Source organism: Hippocampus guttulatus, chromosome 23 (genome assembly GCF_054856545.1).
Source record: "Hippocampus guttulatus isolate MCC_2025c chromosome 23, RoL_Hgut_1.0, whole genome shotgun sequence".
Taxonomy (NCBI): Eukaryota; Metazoa; Chordata; class Actinopteri; order Syngnathiformes; family Syngnathidae; genus Hippocampus; species Hippocampus guttulatus.
Genome location: NC_141283.1, coordinates 2825486 through 2841461, shown reverse-complemented (window position 1 = coordinate 2841461; position 15976 = coordinate 2825486). Strand labels below are relative to the sequence as shown.

Below are 15976 nucleotides of genomic sequence, written 5' to 3'. Positions count from 1 at the left end.
CACTTAGGCCCATTCGTCCTGTGCAGAAATTGAATCTTCTCGGTGATTGGGGCCTTTTAATTAGTGTTAATTTAACGCTCAGATTCTCCATCATTAAGCTACTCTCGGACTCGCAACAACAGGCCGAGACGGTGTGTTTGTGTGTACGCGAAAAGTGTGTCGTGTTTTGACAGCACAGCCAGTCCTTTGACTCGAATTAACGGCGACCTCTTCGGCGTGTAAGAAGCGGGATTCGCATCGTTTATGCGTTATTAAGTCCCCTAATTGGACAGCCAGTAGTTTGCATATTAGACTATTAGGCTAATATGTTTTGCTCCTCTCGGCTGCACGGCCCCCCGCAACAGCCCCCGGCGACACATTTGGTAATTCTGAGAATTACGCTCTAATCGTAAAACTGTGTTCTTTTGATCCCCCACAATTCCGTTCCGGCCACACGTCTTCGCCTCGATTTGATTTAACACGTTTATTAATTAGCCTGACTCGCGTTAGTCCTCATTTTGCATCTGTGAGTCAAAGTTTTATTACTGTTGACGCATGTAGCCGACGTAATATGAACACTTCAAGGTTAAATACTGTATTATTTTCTCCTTCAAGGGGGGGGGGGTACATTTAACCTTTTCATCGCTTTCATGTTTTGCTTTGACTGCCCCGATTTAGGTTTTCTTAGATACGTTCTCAATCATATTTCAGCAGAGTTGAGGATAGTTCTCAGAAGAGAACGATTAATCGACAAGTTAATTAATCATGAAATTAATCAACAACCATTTTGAGGACCGAGTAATTATTTACCGTCGTTGTTTACCCTAAAATTGTCCAGATGCAAACTTCAGAGTGCCAGTTAAGCATGCTCTGCGCCTTTTGTGGAAATCTGTGCGAACTAGAGTGACAGCAGGTGTAAAAGAATATTTTTTGGATCAAATGGAACTTTTTTAAAATTACATTTTGGAAAGGGGCAACATTTTTATATTTTCACTGTTGCCATTGCTCAACGGGAATTTGCTGCACAACCAAAATGTCGATCACATCGTGTAATAAATATTTCACAGGATTTATAGTAATGCCTTGCTATAACACGGTTCAATTTTTTTTTGTGCAGTTTTTTTTTAAATACTGTGCATTGTGTTCTGCGTCCTGATTGGCTCAGGGACTGTCGACTAATGTCAACAGGCTCCGCGCCTCATCGCTGTACAGCTTGACAAATGTCATCCAAACCCATAATGTCGCCGAAACGTTCTGTACAGTATCTCTAAAAACTCTGTTGCATGGAAGAAAACGTTGATAGAGATATAATTTTTTTAAAAATGCTTGGGCCTGGAAAAAAAGATTTAACCTTAGGTATCATTCAATCCAGTATTATATACATCGTAATTGTAAAAAAAATAAAGATGACTCCTTCACGGATTCCCCTCGTCACGGGTTCTTTTTTGGAACGTAAACCCAGGCGATAAACGAGGTCTTGCTGTTGTTGCAAAACAAATCCTGACATTCTAGCAGCCCACACCCCCTGACTCCCGCTGCCCCCCCCCCACCCCCAGCGGGTTTAGTGAGACAACAGCATGCCTCCATCGCAAAGTTTAGCCAACAAGCAGGTGGGAGGAGGGCATCATGGGCTTGAGGGTCTCCATTCTGTTTAGCCCCCTCGCCGTCCTCACCAAACACTCTCCCTCCCCTCGCCTCCCCTGCCATTATTTGTCCCGAGCGCACGGCCCCCAATGGGCCCTTTTGGAAGGCGGCGAAAAGAAGAAGAAGAAGAAGAAGAAGAAGAGATTGCAGCTGTGACGTGGGCGTTGTTGTTCCATTCAGCGCCCTCGCCATGGCAACGGGGCAAAAGGCCCTTGGAAGCACGCAGCTCTTCTCTCTGGACAGCGCAGCCAGCTGGAAGTCTCTCGCCGGCTCCAATGCTTGCTAAATATCCCAAATATTCCTTTCGGGACTACTACAGCACAGAAATGTTCAACTTCACTCAACAATTTTAATTCACTTTGCACTTATTTTGAATCTAGTCGGTAGACAAATGAACCTTTTTCCTAAACACGCCCCCCAAAAAAATACTGATTTGTTTTCCCCAGCCATCTGCTGGGTAGCTGTGGATATGGAATAGATTGGATTACATTTACCCAAAGTTGGGTTAATTATTTTGAGCCAGCAGATTGGGTTGAAAATTGGATTTGGGCGGGCTGAAGCCGGTTGCCATTTGTGTACTGGTGCCTACGTCGATTTCATGTCATATTCTCGACAGTGTTGGTTGTGGCTGAATGGCTGAGTGGCTAGACACAGATATTGGGCTATGCTGGGAACCCAGGATCCTGGTCACTTTGACTCATTAGTATTGGTGGTTTTTAACTCTTGTTGCATCAAAGACTTTCTTGGTCAACTCTTCAAACAAATACGCCAGGTCGATATAACTGTGACATAGCTGTTTCACCCATTTTTTTCTTTTTAACGATTTTAAGATCTTATAGGAGCTATTTTTATTCATCCATTCGATTTTCATTCACACTTATCTTCATCTCAGCTGACATTGCATTGACATTCACGCCCGTGGACAATTTAGGTACCGTATTTTCTGTGCGTATAAGGCGCACCGAAAAGTCTTCCATTTTCTTAAAAGCTCAAAGCGCGCCTTAAAATCCGGTACGCCTTGTGTATGGTCATTACGGTAATATGTCGACCCCAAGATGGCTCTTGACAGGAGAGATATAACAAGCAACCAGCGGGGCAGCAGATGGCAATGCTAAGTTATCACTATATTGTTTTGTACATATGGTCTGCAAGTGTTTTTCATCCAAATATTGTTGGCTTGCACAGGTTATTGGTAGACTTCAGACTTTTGTATAAATGTGGGTTACATCGCTGCTGTTGAAACTGAGCAACCTCATGTGCGATATTTTAGATACTTATATAGTATTTTTGGTCATATGTTTTGGGGGCTTTTGCCTTTCAGGGTTTTATTTTCAGATTTGCATGGCGGTTTAAATAAGACATTCTCAGCCTGGAGGTTGCACACTTGTTGTGACTTTTGTTGACATCAACGTGTTAGCATGACAAGGCTGTGTTCAGTTCACTCCCGAGCAACTCCAGTGCTCAATGTCGTGAGCTGGCCATTTAAATTTTTTTTTAGATAAGACAACATGACACCAATGACTTAATTGTCAGTGCGCCAAAACAACTTTTCATTTGATGACTGATCTATGTGCTCCATTATACATATAAAAATCCATTTACAGTGACTTGCGAGCAGGAAATCACAAGGGAATGATGATACCAGGTGGAATCATTCACTCGCTTTACTTTTTAGTGAATTAAAAGTCCCTACATAGGGGAAAAGGTGAATGATTGCAGCAGTCTTTGAAGTCTCGAAACGAAAATGATGCTTGTGAACGGTCCCAGCAGCGACGCATGAATGAGAGCGAAACTTGTGTGTGTTTACACTCTGCCTCCGCCGTAGTGAGCTCCAGCACGCTGCGGGACCGCTCGTAGTATTGTGGGGCCGAGGGGATGGGATGAGGGGGGCTTTGTGCACAATCTCCCGTGACCAATGAGCGGGGTGCTGTCAGGGGTAACCACATGTGTCAGCCACTCTCGGCCAATAAAGAGCGGAGCGAGGCGGACCACAGGTGCGCGCCTCTGCCTTGCGTCCCTTTGGCACAGCGCCCCGGAGATGCTGGAGAGAGACGCCTCGCTGCCCCGTGGCGCGCACCTCTTTCCCGTCAAAGGCAGCCTCCTTCTGTCCCCCCACCCCCTCCTGCTCCCCACTCGGGCGGTGATGGCGACCGCCACGTCCAACCACTTCAGCGTCCTCAGCAGCCCCGGCAGCCCTCCGCCGCCGCAGCAGTCGGAGTCCGAAACCATGCAGCAGCAGCAACAGCAGCAGCAGCAGCAGCAGCAGTACAGGGACGCGCACGCCCTGCTTCAGAGCGACTACGGCGCGCACCCGCTCAGCCACGCGCACCAGTGGATCGCGGCGCTGTCTCACCACGGGGACGCCGGCGCCCCGTGGCCTCCAAGCCCGCTCGGGGAGCAGGACGTCAAGCCCGTGCTGCTGCAGCACGACGGCGACCGCGAGGAGTTACGCGAGTCCGGCGGCGACGCGCAACAGCGACACCCTCACCCCGCGCATCACGACGCCAGAGCATGGCGCGCCGGCAGCGCCGCCTCCGCGCACATCCCCGCCATGGCGACGTCTGAGGGTCAGGGTCTGCTCTACTCTCAGTCCGGCTACGGCTTGATGTCCGGCGGCGAGCAGCAAGGAGGCGGCATGCACCACCACCACCCGCACCCGCACGTGCACGCGCACCACCCGCTCGCTCGGGACGACGAGCAGCATAGCCACAGCCCGCACCTGAGCGACCACGGAGGCGGGCCGACGCCGCCGCAGCTGCCGCCGCAGCAGCACCAGGACCACTCGGACGAGGACACGCCGACCTCGGACGAGCTGGAGCAATTCGCCAAGCAGTTCAAGCAACGGCGCATCAAACTCGGCTTCACTCAGGCCGACGTGGGCTTGGCCCTGGGGACCCTGTACGGCAACGTCTTCTCGCAGACCACCATCTGCAGGTTCGAGGCGCTGCAGCTCAGCTTCAAGAATATGTGCAAGCTCAAGCCGCTGCTGAACAAGTGGCTGGAGGAGGCCGACTCGACCTCGGGTAGCCCCACCAGCCTGGACAAGATCGCGGCGCAGGGCCGCAAGAGGAAAAAGAGGACCTCCATCGAGGTCGGCGTCAAAGGGGCCCTGGAGAGCCACTTCCTCAAGTGCCCCAAGCCCGGCGCGGCCGAGATCAACTCGCTGGCGGACAGCTTGCAGCTGGAGAAGGAGGTGGTCCGGGTTTGGTTCTGTAACAGAAGGCAGAAGGAGAAGCGGATGACGCCCGCCGGGGGGGCCCTGCCGGGAGGTGAGGACATGTACGGGGACAGCCCCCCGCACCACGGAGGACAGACCCCGGTGCAGTGACCTCAACTCCACCCCCCCCCCCCCCCTTCCCCAAGCGCTTTCCTTTCTCTTGGACACCCCCCACCCCCACACACACACACTCTAAAATAAACGTTGCGAGGACACAAGCGGAATTTACAGTGCAGGCGTCAAAAGCAGCAGATGTTGACGGATGCTCTTTTCGCAGCCACTATTATGGGATATATTCTCCTCCTCATTATTATGACGGGACGTGCTTCACGCTGCCGTGGGAGCTAAGCAAACGCCTTTTGTGCGTCACTGTGCCACACACACACACACGGAGAAAGGCAACGTTTTGTTGACGTGTCAGGGGGTGCAGGGGGGGGGGGGATTGTTCTCGCGTGGGCTGGATGAACCGCAATGAGTCCAAGTGGGTAAATAAACGCCATCTTTGCGTGGAACAAAAGCAACAGGGGTTCGAACAGCTGCGGACACCTGCCTGCCCCTTCGCTCACATTTACAAGCCAGCAACAGCAGTATTATTATTATTATTATTATTGTTATTATGGCGTTAAATTATTTTGTATTGTTTATCGTGGCTCTTATTTAAAGGTTCGTTTTGGTTCGATAGTGAATGTAAATTTCGCCCCTGCTCATTGGTCACAAGCCAGCAACAACATTATTCTTAATATTATTATTATTATTATGACTTGACTGGCATTCTCAACCGACGATTGCTACCATATTTTAATACGGTTATTTTGTATTCATTTTCGATAAACGTACCAAATAGTTTTTGATGTGACACATTTTGTAAAAAATCAAAATAAAAAAAGGTACGATATTAATACAGTATTACAAGTGACATGGTCGTTGTGACATTCGCAGCAATTCGTCAATTCAGTAATAAACATAATGATGGCCAATTATAACAATAATCATAATACTAATAATAATACTGGAAAGACCTTAAAGCTTTTATTGTGTGTGTGCAGTGTTTTTGATGTTTATTTATGTACTTTTTTTAAAGAAGAAAAAAAACCTCACGCAACGAAAAATAATTTTGTGAGACTCTTTAAAAGCAATTCATCCCGTTTATGCCTTCCTCTCCTATGAAGATGGAGGACATTATTAAAAAAAACAACTATATACACGTCCCTCGTGAGGATAAAGCGTGCGTGTGTGTGTGTGTGTGTGTGTGTGTGTGTGTGTGTGTGTGTGTGTGTGTGTATATATATTGAGTGTGTGTGTATATATATATATATACACACACACACACACATATATATATATATATATATAAACACACACACACAATAATAATAATACTTTAAAATCACGCTGAATAACATATACCAGCTGTATGACTCATAGTTTCACCCAGACTCTTTGTGGGATGTACCTCATTCATTTTTTTTGGTAATTATTTTTATTGTGTGTGTGTGTGTACACACACGGTTCGTTTTGAATTCTTGTCAATCTGTGCCAACACGCGCACACACGTGTTCTTGTGCTACTGTGATTTCCATAATCTTATCTGATGAGGACAAGGTTGGGGTTGGGGTGGTGGGGGGGGGGGGGGGGGGTTGTGGCTGGCATGTTGGTTTGAATTTTCCTGCATCAAATGTGGAAACTCAGACGCAGCTTGAGGACACACTTTGCTCTTTTCATCCTGTGTTGACGTACAACGAAGCTCTCTGAATGTATAAACAGAATTTTCCCAGCAATCTTTTATAATAGTCTTGATTTAAAAGTGGTTTCATCGTGGGGATTTTTTTCCCCCTGCCCTCAACAGCCCCCCGGATTGAATCCTCTCTTGTGGCCTCAATGGTGAATTTGAGTTTCTGCGTTGCGGGAGGTCACGAATACAAAACCAAAACAAAACACGTATCGACCTGAAATCTGTGACAAGGGGGGGGGAACAAATCAACAATTGCACAATTTCTACTTGTTTTTTTTTTGTCATTAAATCCTATTTGTTTTCTATGACATTTTTGTCTGCGGGTGCTTATTAACCTGCACGAAACTGTTGGTCTTTTTTTGTTTTAATGTTGGTGACTGTGTGCCCTTGCAGGCCACAACTGACTTTCAATCCATTTTGGAACAGTAACAGAGATATTTAATTGGTTTTAGTCTGAAAAATATGAAAATCTTACAAAACAAATCCTTTTCAGACGAATTTAAATGTTCAGGTTTCAGACGAAATCAACGCGATGTAATTCGTTTGACGAGAAAAGCCTTGTATTTTTAAACCAGTGCGGCAATAACACAATTCACATCTGATCTAAATAATCTACTGCTTAATTAATTAAAAAAAAAACCACATTTATTTTCGATCGAATATGTTCTTCCCCCGCAATTTGTTGTTTGTGACGTATTTCCGCTGTGGTTTGACTCACCTTGTCGTTCCTTGAGCATTACGTCATAGGTGTAAAATTCGCAGGCGAGCAGCGCCATCTTGTGGGAGATTGCAGTACATGTGTTATTTCCGGACGGTGCTACCATTTCTGACCCAAAGGTGTGTTTCGAAATCAATGTTAACAATTATCCTTTTAATTTGTAATTTATTCAACCAAATCTAATGCTTTTATTGTGTAGTCTGAGGCCGGATGTGCCAAATCAACCTTTTTTAACGTGAATGAATGAAGAGAAATCATCAGTGATGGAATATTTTCAAATGGATGTTTTGTTTGTTTTTTAATAACGCTGTATATTTACTGTACATTGGAATCGCTTTCAAGCAAGCCAACTTCAGGCCTGATCTTGCCATGTAATTTTCTCCCTTTATTTTGTTTGAACACAGAACTATTCAGGATGGATGTGAAAATAGTTCCGTTTTAGATGTATTCCTCTTGGAAGACAATCGGAGAAAATGTACTTTTCCTTGATGACGACAAGCGGTATCCAAAGCGGGTGGATGGATAAAAGAAACTGGAATCATCTTCAGGTCAGCAAATTTACTGCCTTTTCTCCAGATGTTCTCTCTTACTTTCATTTAATTGCTGGGGCGCAGGGGGTGTGTGGGGGGGGGGGGGTATATACAACATCTACTGTAACATCTTTTTCTGCATCTTCCTCTTGTGTGTGCATTGTAGGCTAAGAGCGGCCAGGGATTAAAATAAGGACACATGACTCACACCCCCCCCCCCCCCCTCCAACAACCACTAAAATAATCCAAGTAAAATATCACAGATTTAATCCATTATCTCTACACACATTCATAATCTTACATGATAATACGTTATCTTGTTCACGCCACACGTCCGCGTTTACGGGAAACCGTTTTGAGGATTTCTTCCATATCGTTGATCTTAAGGTCGTATTCGTAGGTCAAAAATGACACTAGCAGTGAGGGAGGGGAAAAATGTTGCAAATAAGATACGAGTGCGCTGAATTGTCTTACTGAGTGAGGAAAAGAGCGTACTCGGACATTGAAAATATGGAATAAACGCTCACACGGTATTCCGTAGTGCGTATTCATACAGTCCAATGCTCACACAACAGAAGATGGTATCATGTGGCTCCTACAATCTACAAGCACAAAAGTGGGTCCATGTAATAAGTTTGTTTTTGTTTTTGTTTTTCTCTCCTCCTATACCCGACCTCACAAAAAATTGACTTGGCGCCTTGAAGTTTGCGATTTCCTTTATGACCAGCAATAGGTCTGCTTTAAGAAGACACAAATCAACCAAATACATTGACAAAAGGACTGTCACCAAGTTTACCAAATCAAACCACTGAGTAACAATATGAAATTTAAAAAATACTGTCTTAAAAAATGTATTTACAATAATAGACTTCAAGACACAAATGAAATATGAGTAAAAAAAAAAAAAAACTTTTCTCCACACAAGGCCAAATGTGAATAAAGATGGCATAAAACTCCAAATATTAAAACGTGGACTGACACCCCTTACTGTCCTAATTCAGAGAGCCATTTCGAGAAAAAAAAAAAAACTTAACCAGCATGCAGACCAGAACTTCACTCGGGCATGGCTGCTTTAGAGCGCCTCATTGTGGCTCAATGTCATCTCATTGTTATGTTGGAAAAAAAACAACAACATTTCGACACATTTAGCGGTGCATTCTCACGGCGCTCTCCGTGTGCGTCTGCTGAATGACAAATGCACAGAACGAAGCCGTGCACGTCTGTAGTACCTTTGTGGCTCGCTACTTGTCAGCGTGGCAGTTTGAACTCGTCTGAGCATGATTTAAAGGGGCTTGACGTGAGTGGACCAGTTTAAGGGGGACATTTTGGCCGCAAAGGTATTGACATCTTTTTGAGGAGATTTAAAAACGGGACTTCAATGGGACTTGAAAACTATTTGCAGACGATCTGTAGTCTACATTGGGACTGCAAAAAAAAAAAAAAAAAAGGAAAAAAATCAATAACTCGGTCTCTTTTGTCAAATAATCAGATTTAAAAATAAAAAAAAATATTCAAGGGGTTTCCCTTTTTTAAAGATTCATTTCCATCCCTTTATAAAAAAAACCCATGACATTTCAAATTGGCGGTGCAGAAAATGCCGAAGCATAAAAATGAGTTCTGCTTCAGTTCCTGGTTTGATCGGTTGCCAAAATTTTGATCATTATTTTCCAATGTCAAAGTAAATTTTATTTTGATTCAACACAGTCTGCATTCATGACGGATGACAGAAATGTGATCTTTACCAATTAGAATCTTTGTGTTGAATCAAAATCAAACATTTGCTTTGACTTTGGAAAATAATGATCAAAATTGAAAGTACTGATAAACATTTTTTGCCCATTTTTTAAATGTTTATGGACCAAAGCAGTTAATTGATTTTTTTTGTGCGTTTTTTACACATTCAAAATGTGATTTATTATTTTTTTTAAATATAGGGATGGAAATGAAAAGTGCTGTAATGTAACCCACAAATAGACGCAGCGCACGGCCGCGTATTTCTCAAATGTGAGCTATTTTTCAGCTTGGGTCAACACTTGAGCGACTCCATTTCGGAGCACTCCGTATCCATATCCGAGTCATACAGAGAAATGCCCGTCGGGTCGCTACCGGGCGACATGGGCGGCGTGTCCACGCTGTGGGCGGCGCGCGAGCCCGTGTCGTCCTGGAAGGTTTCTGTGCAAGAGTAAAGGCCCAGGTCGGGGAGCTTTGAGGTGGGAGCGCAGCTCTTGGACTCGTCGTCGTAGCGGAAGTCCTCTAAGTCCACAAACCACTCGGGCCAGAAGCGGCGGCGAATTCGCTCGCAGTACATGGCCAAGTTGATCAGCTCGCCTTGAAGAAACAAACACGGCTGAGATGCTTATCGTTGACCCCACGCTTATTCGTCACGTGACGTAATGAGACGTTCGACCTCGCTCACCTTTGATGAGCCGCTCCGGTCGCGTCCCGGGTAGAGTCCACATGGCGAGGGCCAGGTGGCCGAAAACTGTGGCATCGACTGTTGAAATCTTGGAGCCCATGAGGTACTTCTTATTGCCTGGGACACAGGAAGCGTACAGCTTTAGTGCTCATTTTCACCTCAAGAGGGCAGTAGTTTGCCACTGAATTGACACTAGGCCTGTAACTGTTTGTCATCCATATTAATTGATTGCTTTTGTTTGTTCAACAGATGGCAAGAGGACCTTGAAAAAAAACCCATCATCCATTAAATCGCAATTAGATTATTTTTTTGAAAAGCGTTCACCTAGCAGGGTGGCCAGTGTGCGCATGTCCTTTTCCATCATGGCGTAGACTTGGTCCTCGGAGAAGCGGCCCATCCCGTGGCCGTACATCTCCCGCTTGACGATGTCGCCGGTCACGTGACTCAGGACCCACTTGAGCAGCTGGCTCAGCGGCCCGCTCACGGACAGCATTTTCTGCGTCTCCTCCAGGTTGTCCACCCACTGGCAGTATGCGATGGTCCTGCGGGCGTGGGCGGGAGGTCACGTGACCCCGCTTGGTTTGAAACGTGCGCGAAAACGATGATCTCCGATTGAAGCGATTGAAATCGTATTCATCTGCTTTAGCTCCACAAAAAAAATTAAAAATCATTTTTGCCATGTGTTTTTAGCTGAAAATAGTGTGTGTGTTCTGAGATTTGCAATGTTATAATATAATATGTGCCATGCTATTCTACGACATTCGTAACTTGTCGTAAACAACAGCCCGACGTATCGTAACTGAAAATACCGTACTGAAACAAATGATTATAACAATATATTTGAGAGAAAAAGCATGTTATTTTACCTCATTCAAATCTAAAGTGCAATCACATTTGTAAATAAATGGCTTCTGGTTTTTGAAATGTAAATGACATCATAACTTCGCCTCAGCTGCCGGTTAACCTGGCCGATCTTTGACCCACTTTTCTCCAGATTGTCGCTACGTTGCTCCATTTTCTGTTATCTCTTCTATTATTTTCTTCTCTTTTCCTTCTTACCGCAATTTTTTATTTTTCTTCTTCGTGCTACCGCTATTTCTATTTTTATTTTTCTTCGCGGCAGGGGTTCACTTTGGCCTGGGGAGTCAAGTTCGGCATTCGCTTCATTGATATCTGGCGCCATCTAGCGTCGTTAGACCCCAAATATAAGACGATCCCCACTTTTGCAGTCTTATTTCAATGCAAAAAACACTGTCTTATATTCGGGCCAATACGGTCGTTTGATGTGACCACAGCATTATGCGCATACCCACCAGTAGAAATGCTCCTCCACCATTGTGGAGACGGCGCGGGACACGGCTTTCTCCTCTGGCGTCAAGCCCTTGTCGAGGCTCACGGCCAGCCGCTCCTCCAGGAAGTCAACGATAAAGTCGGAGCCGCACGTGCGCTCGTGGTTGTACTCGATCCACGGCATCTTGCCCTGCGGTGACAGCTTCCCGTCGAAGTAGTTCTGCAAGCAGGGATAAAACCAGACAGGAGTTTTACCCCCAACACTTGCTTTGAAAACATTTAAATGAACCTGTAACCTGATAAGCGTCCCTGAAATGGTTGATCCTGATTCTAGAATCTTGTTTACGCCGGTTTCATGTTGGAAGTTGTGAGAATATATTTGCTTAATGCATCAGGTGGCTGGAATACAACTCGCCGGTTTTCTCAAGGCTTTTATACACCGCGACGACGGGGCGCTCTAAAGTGGACAGGTAAGCCGTTGTAACCTCACCATCCCACTGCCCTTCCGTTCATTCCTATGTGCACCAATAGGTTCCGATCACAATTTCCTCTTCAAACATCACCGAGTCCGTTGAGTCGCAGAGAAGACGAGCTACCTGGTAGGGCAGGTCCACCATGCGCAGGTAGGTCTCCGTCTTAAGGCAGAAGGGGGACAAGGACGGGGCTCCGCATTTGGGCCGGGAGAATTGATGCAGAATGATGGCGTCTGTGGAGTCTAACTCTTCTTTTCTAGGCCGACCAAAGAAGGACAGACCAAAAACACACATATAGCTTGTAAGTAAAATTAGCCACTGTGGCTCTGGAAAGCAAGAGAGCAAATAGACCATTTTCCATGTGTCCTCTGACCTCACCACAAGTGACCGTCGTCAAGGCAGATTTTTTGTTGCTATGATTAATCACCCATTGCATTTTCTCCCCCATCCATTGATTGACTTTGGCTTGTCAAAAATCTTAAGCCTCCGAAAAATGTTAATTAACGATTCCTTCAATGAAATGATGAAAATGGAAAATAATGCATCAAAACAGAAAAACTAGCCAGGAAATCACAAAATAAATTATAGCCCCTCCCCTCCAGAATTTATTTTGTGATTTCCTTGTTTGTGGATATGCAACAAAGGAATAAATAACAAACACTTCTGAGACAGCCCAGTCTCCTACATTTTACTGACATCTGATCGTTCTGTTGGATCTATGCTCAAGGAAATGCCAAAATAAATTCTGGAGGGGGGCTATAGAATTTATTTTGAGATTTCCTCGCTTAATTTTCAGTATTGATGCGTTATTTTCAATTTTCGTAGTTTCATTGAAGGAATCGTTAATTTACGTTTTTCAGAGGCGGTCATGAACGCCTCTCGAGTCGAACGGAAGGAGCGTAGCTCTATCGAGTGGATGCATTGTAGATTGCGTTTTATAATCCTGTGCATCCAATATATGAACAAAATTACAAAATAGGCCATTCATTGAAGGTGCGCCTCATAATCCAGTGCGCCTTTTAGTGCGGAAAATATGGTATGTTATTCAACCAGACCACATTCCATTGACTGGCTAGTGAAACTAGCATTGATATCTTTGTAAACAACTGATATCTGAGCACTAACATCTCTTTTTTTTATTGTCAAAAGTCAATATATAAGCAATGTGTAGAGTATTTAAAACGACCCCAAAACATTGTGTGTTGGCCTAATCCTAACACACAATGCATAACTGCTTAGACAGCACTTTGTATGAAACGATGGCTGTCTGAAAGTGCTCTTTAAATACTGTACAGTTGAGTTGAGTGAGGCTAAATTGCATGCAATAAATTGCATGGATAGTGTTATAACTTTGTAAGCAATGTGAATATTGGAACATAAAACGGTGCATATATACGTAGATACTTTCTTTATCCTCTATGAAAAATAACTAATAATTACTGCAGTTTTATCGACTGATTCACAGTTGTGAAAGTCTTTTTGATTTCTCTTTATGGCCGTCCTATACTGCCCCCAGTGGTCAAGTCGCGCACAACAGGAGTCGTCATGATGCAAAGTGCGTTTACGTTCTGTTTCAGTATGTTGTTATTGTGTGTTTTGCAATGAGGTACAATCTTATAAAATGCTATTTATTCATCAGTTTCGGACAAGTTAACTCGTATAATCTCTGCCGGCACACTGGTTAAATGTAAAGCACGTGTAGGATTAGTGGGGTCGGAGGGTGCTGTTTATGGTGGCAGTGGGGATGTTCCGTGACGTCACAGCCGCCCACTCACGAGTCCATCTTCTTAACGCACAAAGCGCTCTCACCTCGCACAACCTGTCGATGTTGAGTAATAACATACGCCCGTCCCGGAGGACCGTCCCCCCGGCCTGTGTTGTTGTTACCTGATGGCGAGCAATTCGTGGAGCAAATAGGCAGCGGCAGCCAGCAGCGCTCCTCCGGTCAGATAGAGCGTCTTCCTCCACCAGGAGTCCGAACCCAAAGCCGACATGATAGCGCCGCGGTCGCCGCCCATGGGAAGGGCGACGATGGCCCCATAAAACGAGGACTCCCCACCGGCCGAGACGCCCTGGCTTCGGCCGAGGTCAACCGCGCACGACCGCGTCCAGGCCAAAGCCACTTGCCAGCAGCACATGCTCGTGGCCGTCCGCGGCCGCTTTCCGCCTTGCTGTCGACCTCATGGGTGCTGCGAGGTCGACGGCGGTCGGCCGGCAGACACGACGAGCACCCCGGCCGCGGCTCGTCCCCGCTGCAGGGTCATTCACATCATCCGCGACACAGCCAAGCTCCTCTTCCTCCTCCTCCTCCTCCTCTAACAGACAGACAGGGTGGACGCGCCAGTCGTAAAAATTCCGGTTGGACCCTTCACAGTAATATTCTAGTACTGCCGACTGCAGTAATTGTGTGTAGGATGTGTGCCTGCGTGGTTAAAACGCCTGGTTGTTTTTTGGGGGCTAAAAACGCCTTACTATACATGGTCATTTTTTTCCCGTCTACAAACGCCTTGCTACACATGGTCGTTTTTTTTCCAGTTAAAAACACCAGACGATACATGGTGGGGTTTTTTGGGCTGAAAACGTCTTGGTTGTGTTATTCGGCGAAAAACGACTGACTATAAATGGTCGGGTTTTTTCCGGAAAAAAATGCTTTATGAAACTTGATCGTGTTTTGTCCAGCAAAAATGCTTTACGATACATTGTGGGTTTTTTTGGGGGTTAGTATACATGGTTTTTGTCGACTATTTTTTGGCTAAAAACGCCTGACCACACACATGGGCGGGGTTTTTTTCGGCAAAAAAACGCCTTACTATACATGGCCGTTTTTTGGGGGCCAAAAACGGCCATGGATAGTAAGGCTTTTTGAGCCGAAAAAAAATCAACCATGTATAGTAAGATGTTTTTAACTAAAGAAAAACGACCATGTCTAGTCAGGCGTTTTTAGCTGAAAAAACCGACCATGTGTAGGAAGGCGTTGGAGCCGAAAAAAACAACCATGTATAGTAAAGCTTTTTTAACTGTAAAAAGCCCCGACCATGTATAGAAAGTCGTTTTTAGCCCCAAAAAACGACCATGTATAGTAAGGCATTTTTAGCCGAAAAACACAACCATGTATAGAAATGCGTTTTTTGATCAGAAAAACAACCATGTCTAGTAAGGCGTTTTAAGCCGAAAAAAACGACCATGTGTAGTAAGGCGTTCTTTGCCTAAAAAAACGACCATGTATAGTAAGGCGTTTTTAGCCGACAAAAATGACCATGTGTAGTAAGGCGTTGTTAGCTCCGAAAAATGACCATCGATAGTGAGGCGTTTTTAGCCCCAAAAAACGGCCATGTATAGGAAGGCGTTTTTAGCCCAAAAAAAGCCGACAAAAACGACCATGTATATGAAGGCATTTTTAGCCGAAAAAACACAACCATGTATAGGAAGGCGTTTTTAGCTGAAAAAATAACCATGTATAGTAAGGCGTTTTTAGCCCCAAAAAAAGACCATGTCTTGTCAGGTGTTTTTGGCCGGAAAAAAAAACCACGTATAGTAAGCGGTTTTTAGCTCCAAAAAACGATCATTGATAGTAAAGCATTTTTAGCCCCAAAAACGACCATGTATAGTAAGGCGTTTTAGCCTAAAAAACACAACCATGTATAGAAAGGCGTTTTTAGCTGAAAAAAACGACCATGAATAGTAAGGCGTTTTTAGCCCAAAAGAACGACCATGTCTACTAAGGTGCTTTTAGACAAAAAAAAAAAACATGTATAGTAAGGCGTTTTTAGCTGAAAAAAACCGACATTGTATAGTATGGCGTTTTTAGCTGGAAAAAAACGACTATGTATAGTATGGTGTTTTTAGCCCGAAAAAAACGACATATTATAGTAAGGCTTTTTTAGCCCGAAAATAACGACACAGTATAGTATGGCATTTTTAGCCCTTAAAAAACTACCATGTATCAAAAGGCGTTTCTAGCCCAAAAAAAGGACCGT

At 44.8% G+C, this 15976-nt stretch overlaps 2 protein-coding genes across 2 annotated transcripts; one reads left to right on the top strand and one right to left on the bottom strand.

The window, feature by feature from the left end:
* Window positions 1-3579: 3579 nt before the first annotated feature.
* Window positions 3580-6428, top strand: LOC147185708 (POU domain, class 3, transcription factor 2-like). Its single transcript, XM_086104218.1, has one exon. The coding sequence runs from the start codon at window positions 3662-3664 to the stop codon at window positions 4949-4951; it is 1290 nt and encodes a 429-aa protein (XP_085960344.1). The 5' UTR covers window positions 3580-3661; the 3' UTR covers window positions 4952-6428.
* A 1636-nt stretch (window positions 6429-8064) lies between these two features.
* On the bottom strand, window positions 8065-14416 carry LOC147185707 (failed axon connections homolog). The gene is made up of 6 exons (XM_086104554.1): window positions 13887-14416; window positions 12123-12255; window positions 11550-11746; window positions 10561-10778; window positions 10237-10353; window positions 8065-10148 (listed from the first exon to the last, which is right to left on the bottom strand). The coding sequence occupies exons 1-6, from the start codon at window positions 14135-14137 to the stop codon at window positions 9847-9849; spliced, it is 1218 nt and encodes a 405-aa protein (XP_085960680.1). The 5' UTR covers window positions 14138-14416; the 3' UTR covers window positions 8065-9846.
* Between the last annotated feature and the right edge of the window lie 1560 nt (window positions 14417-15976).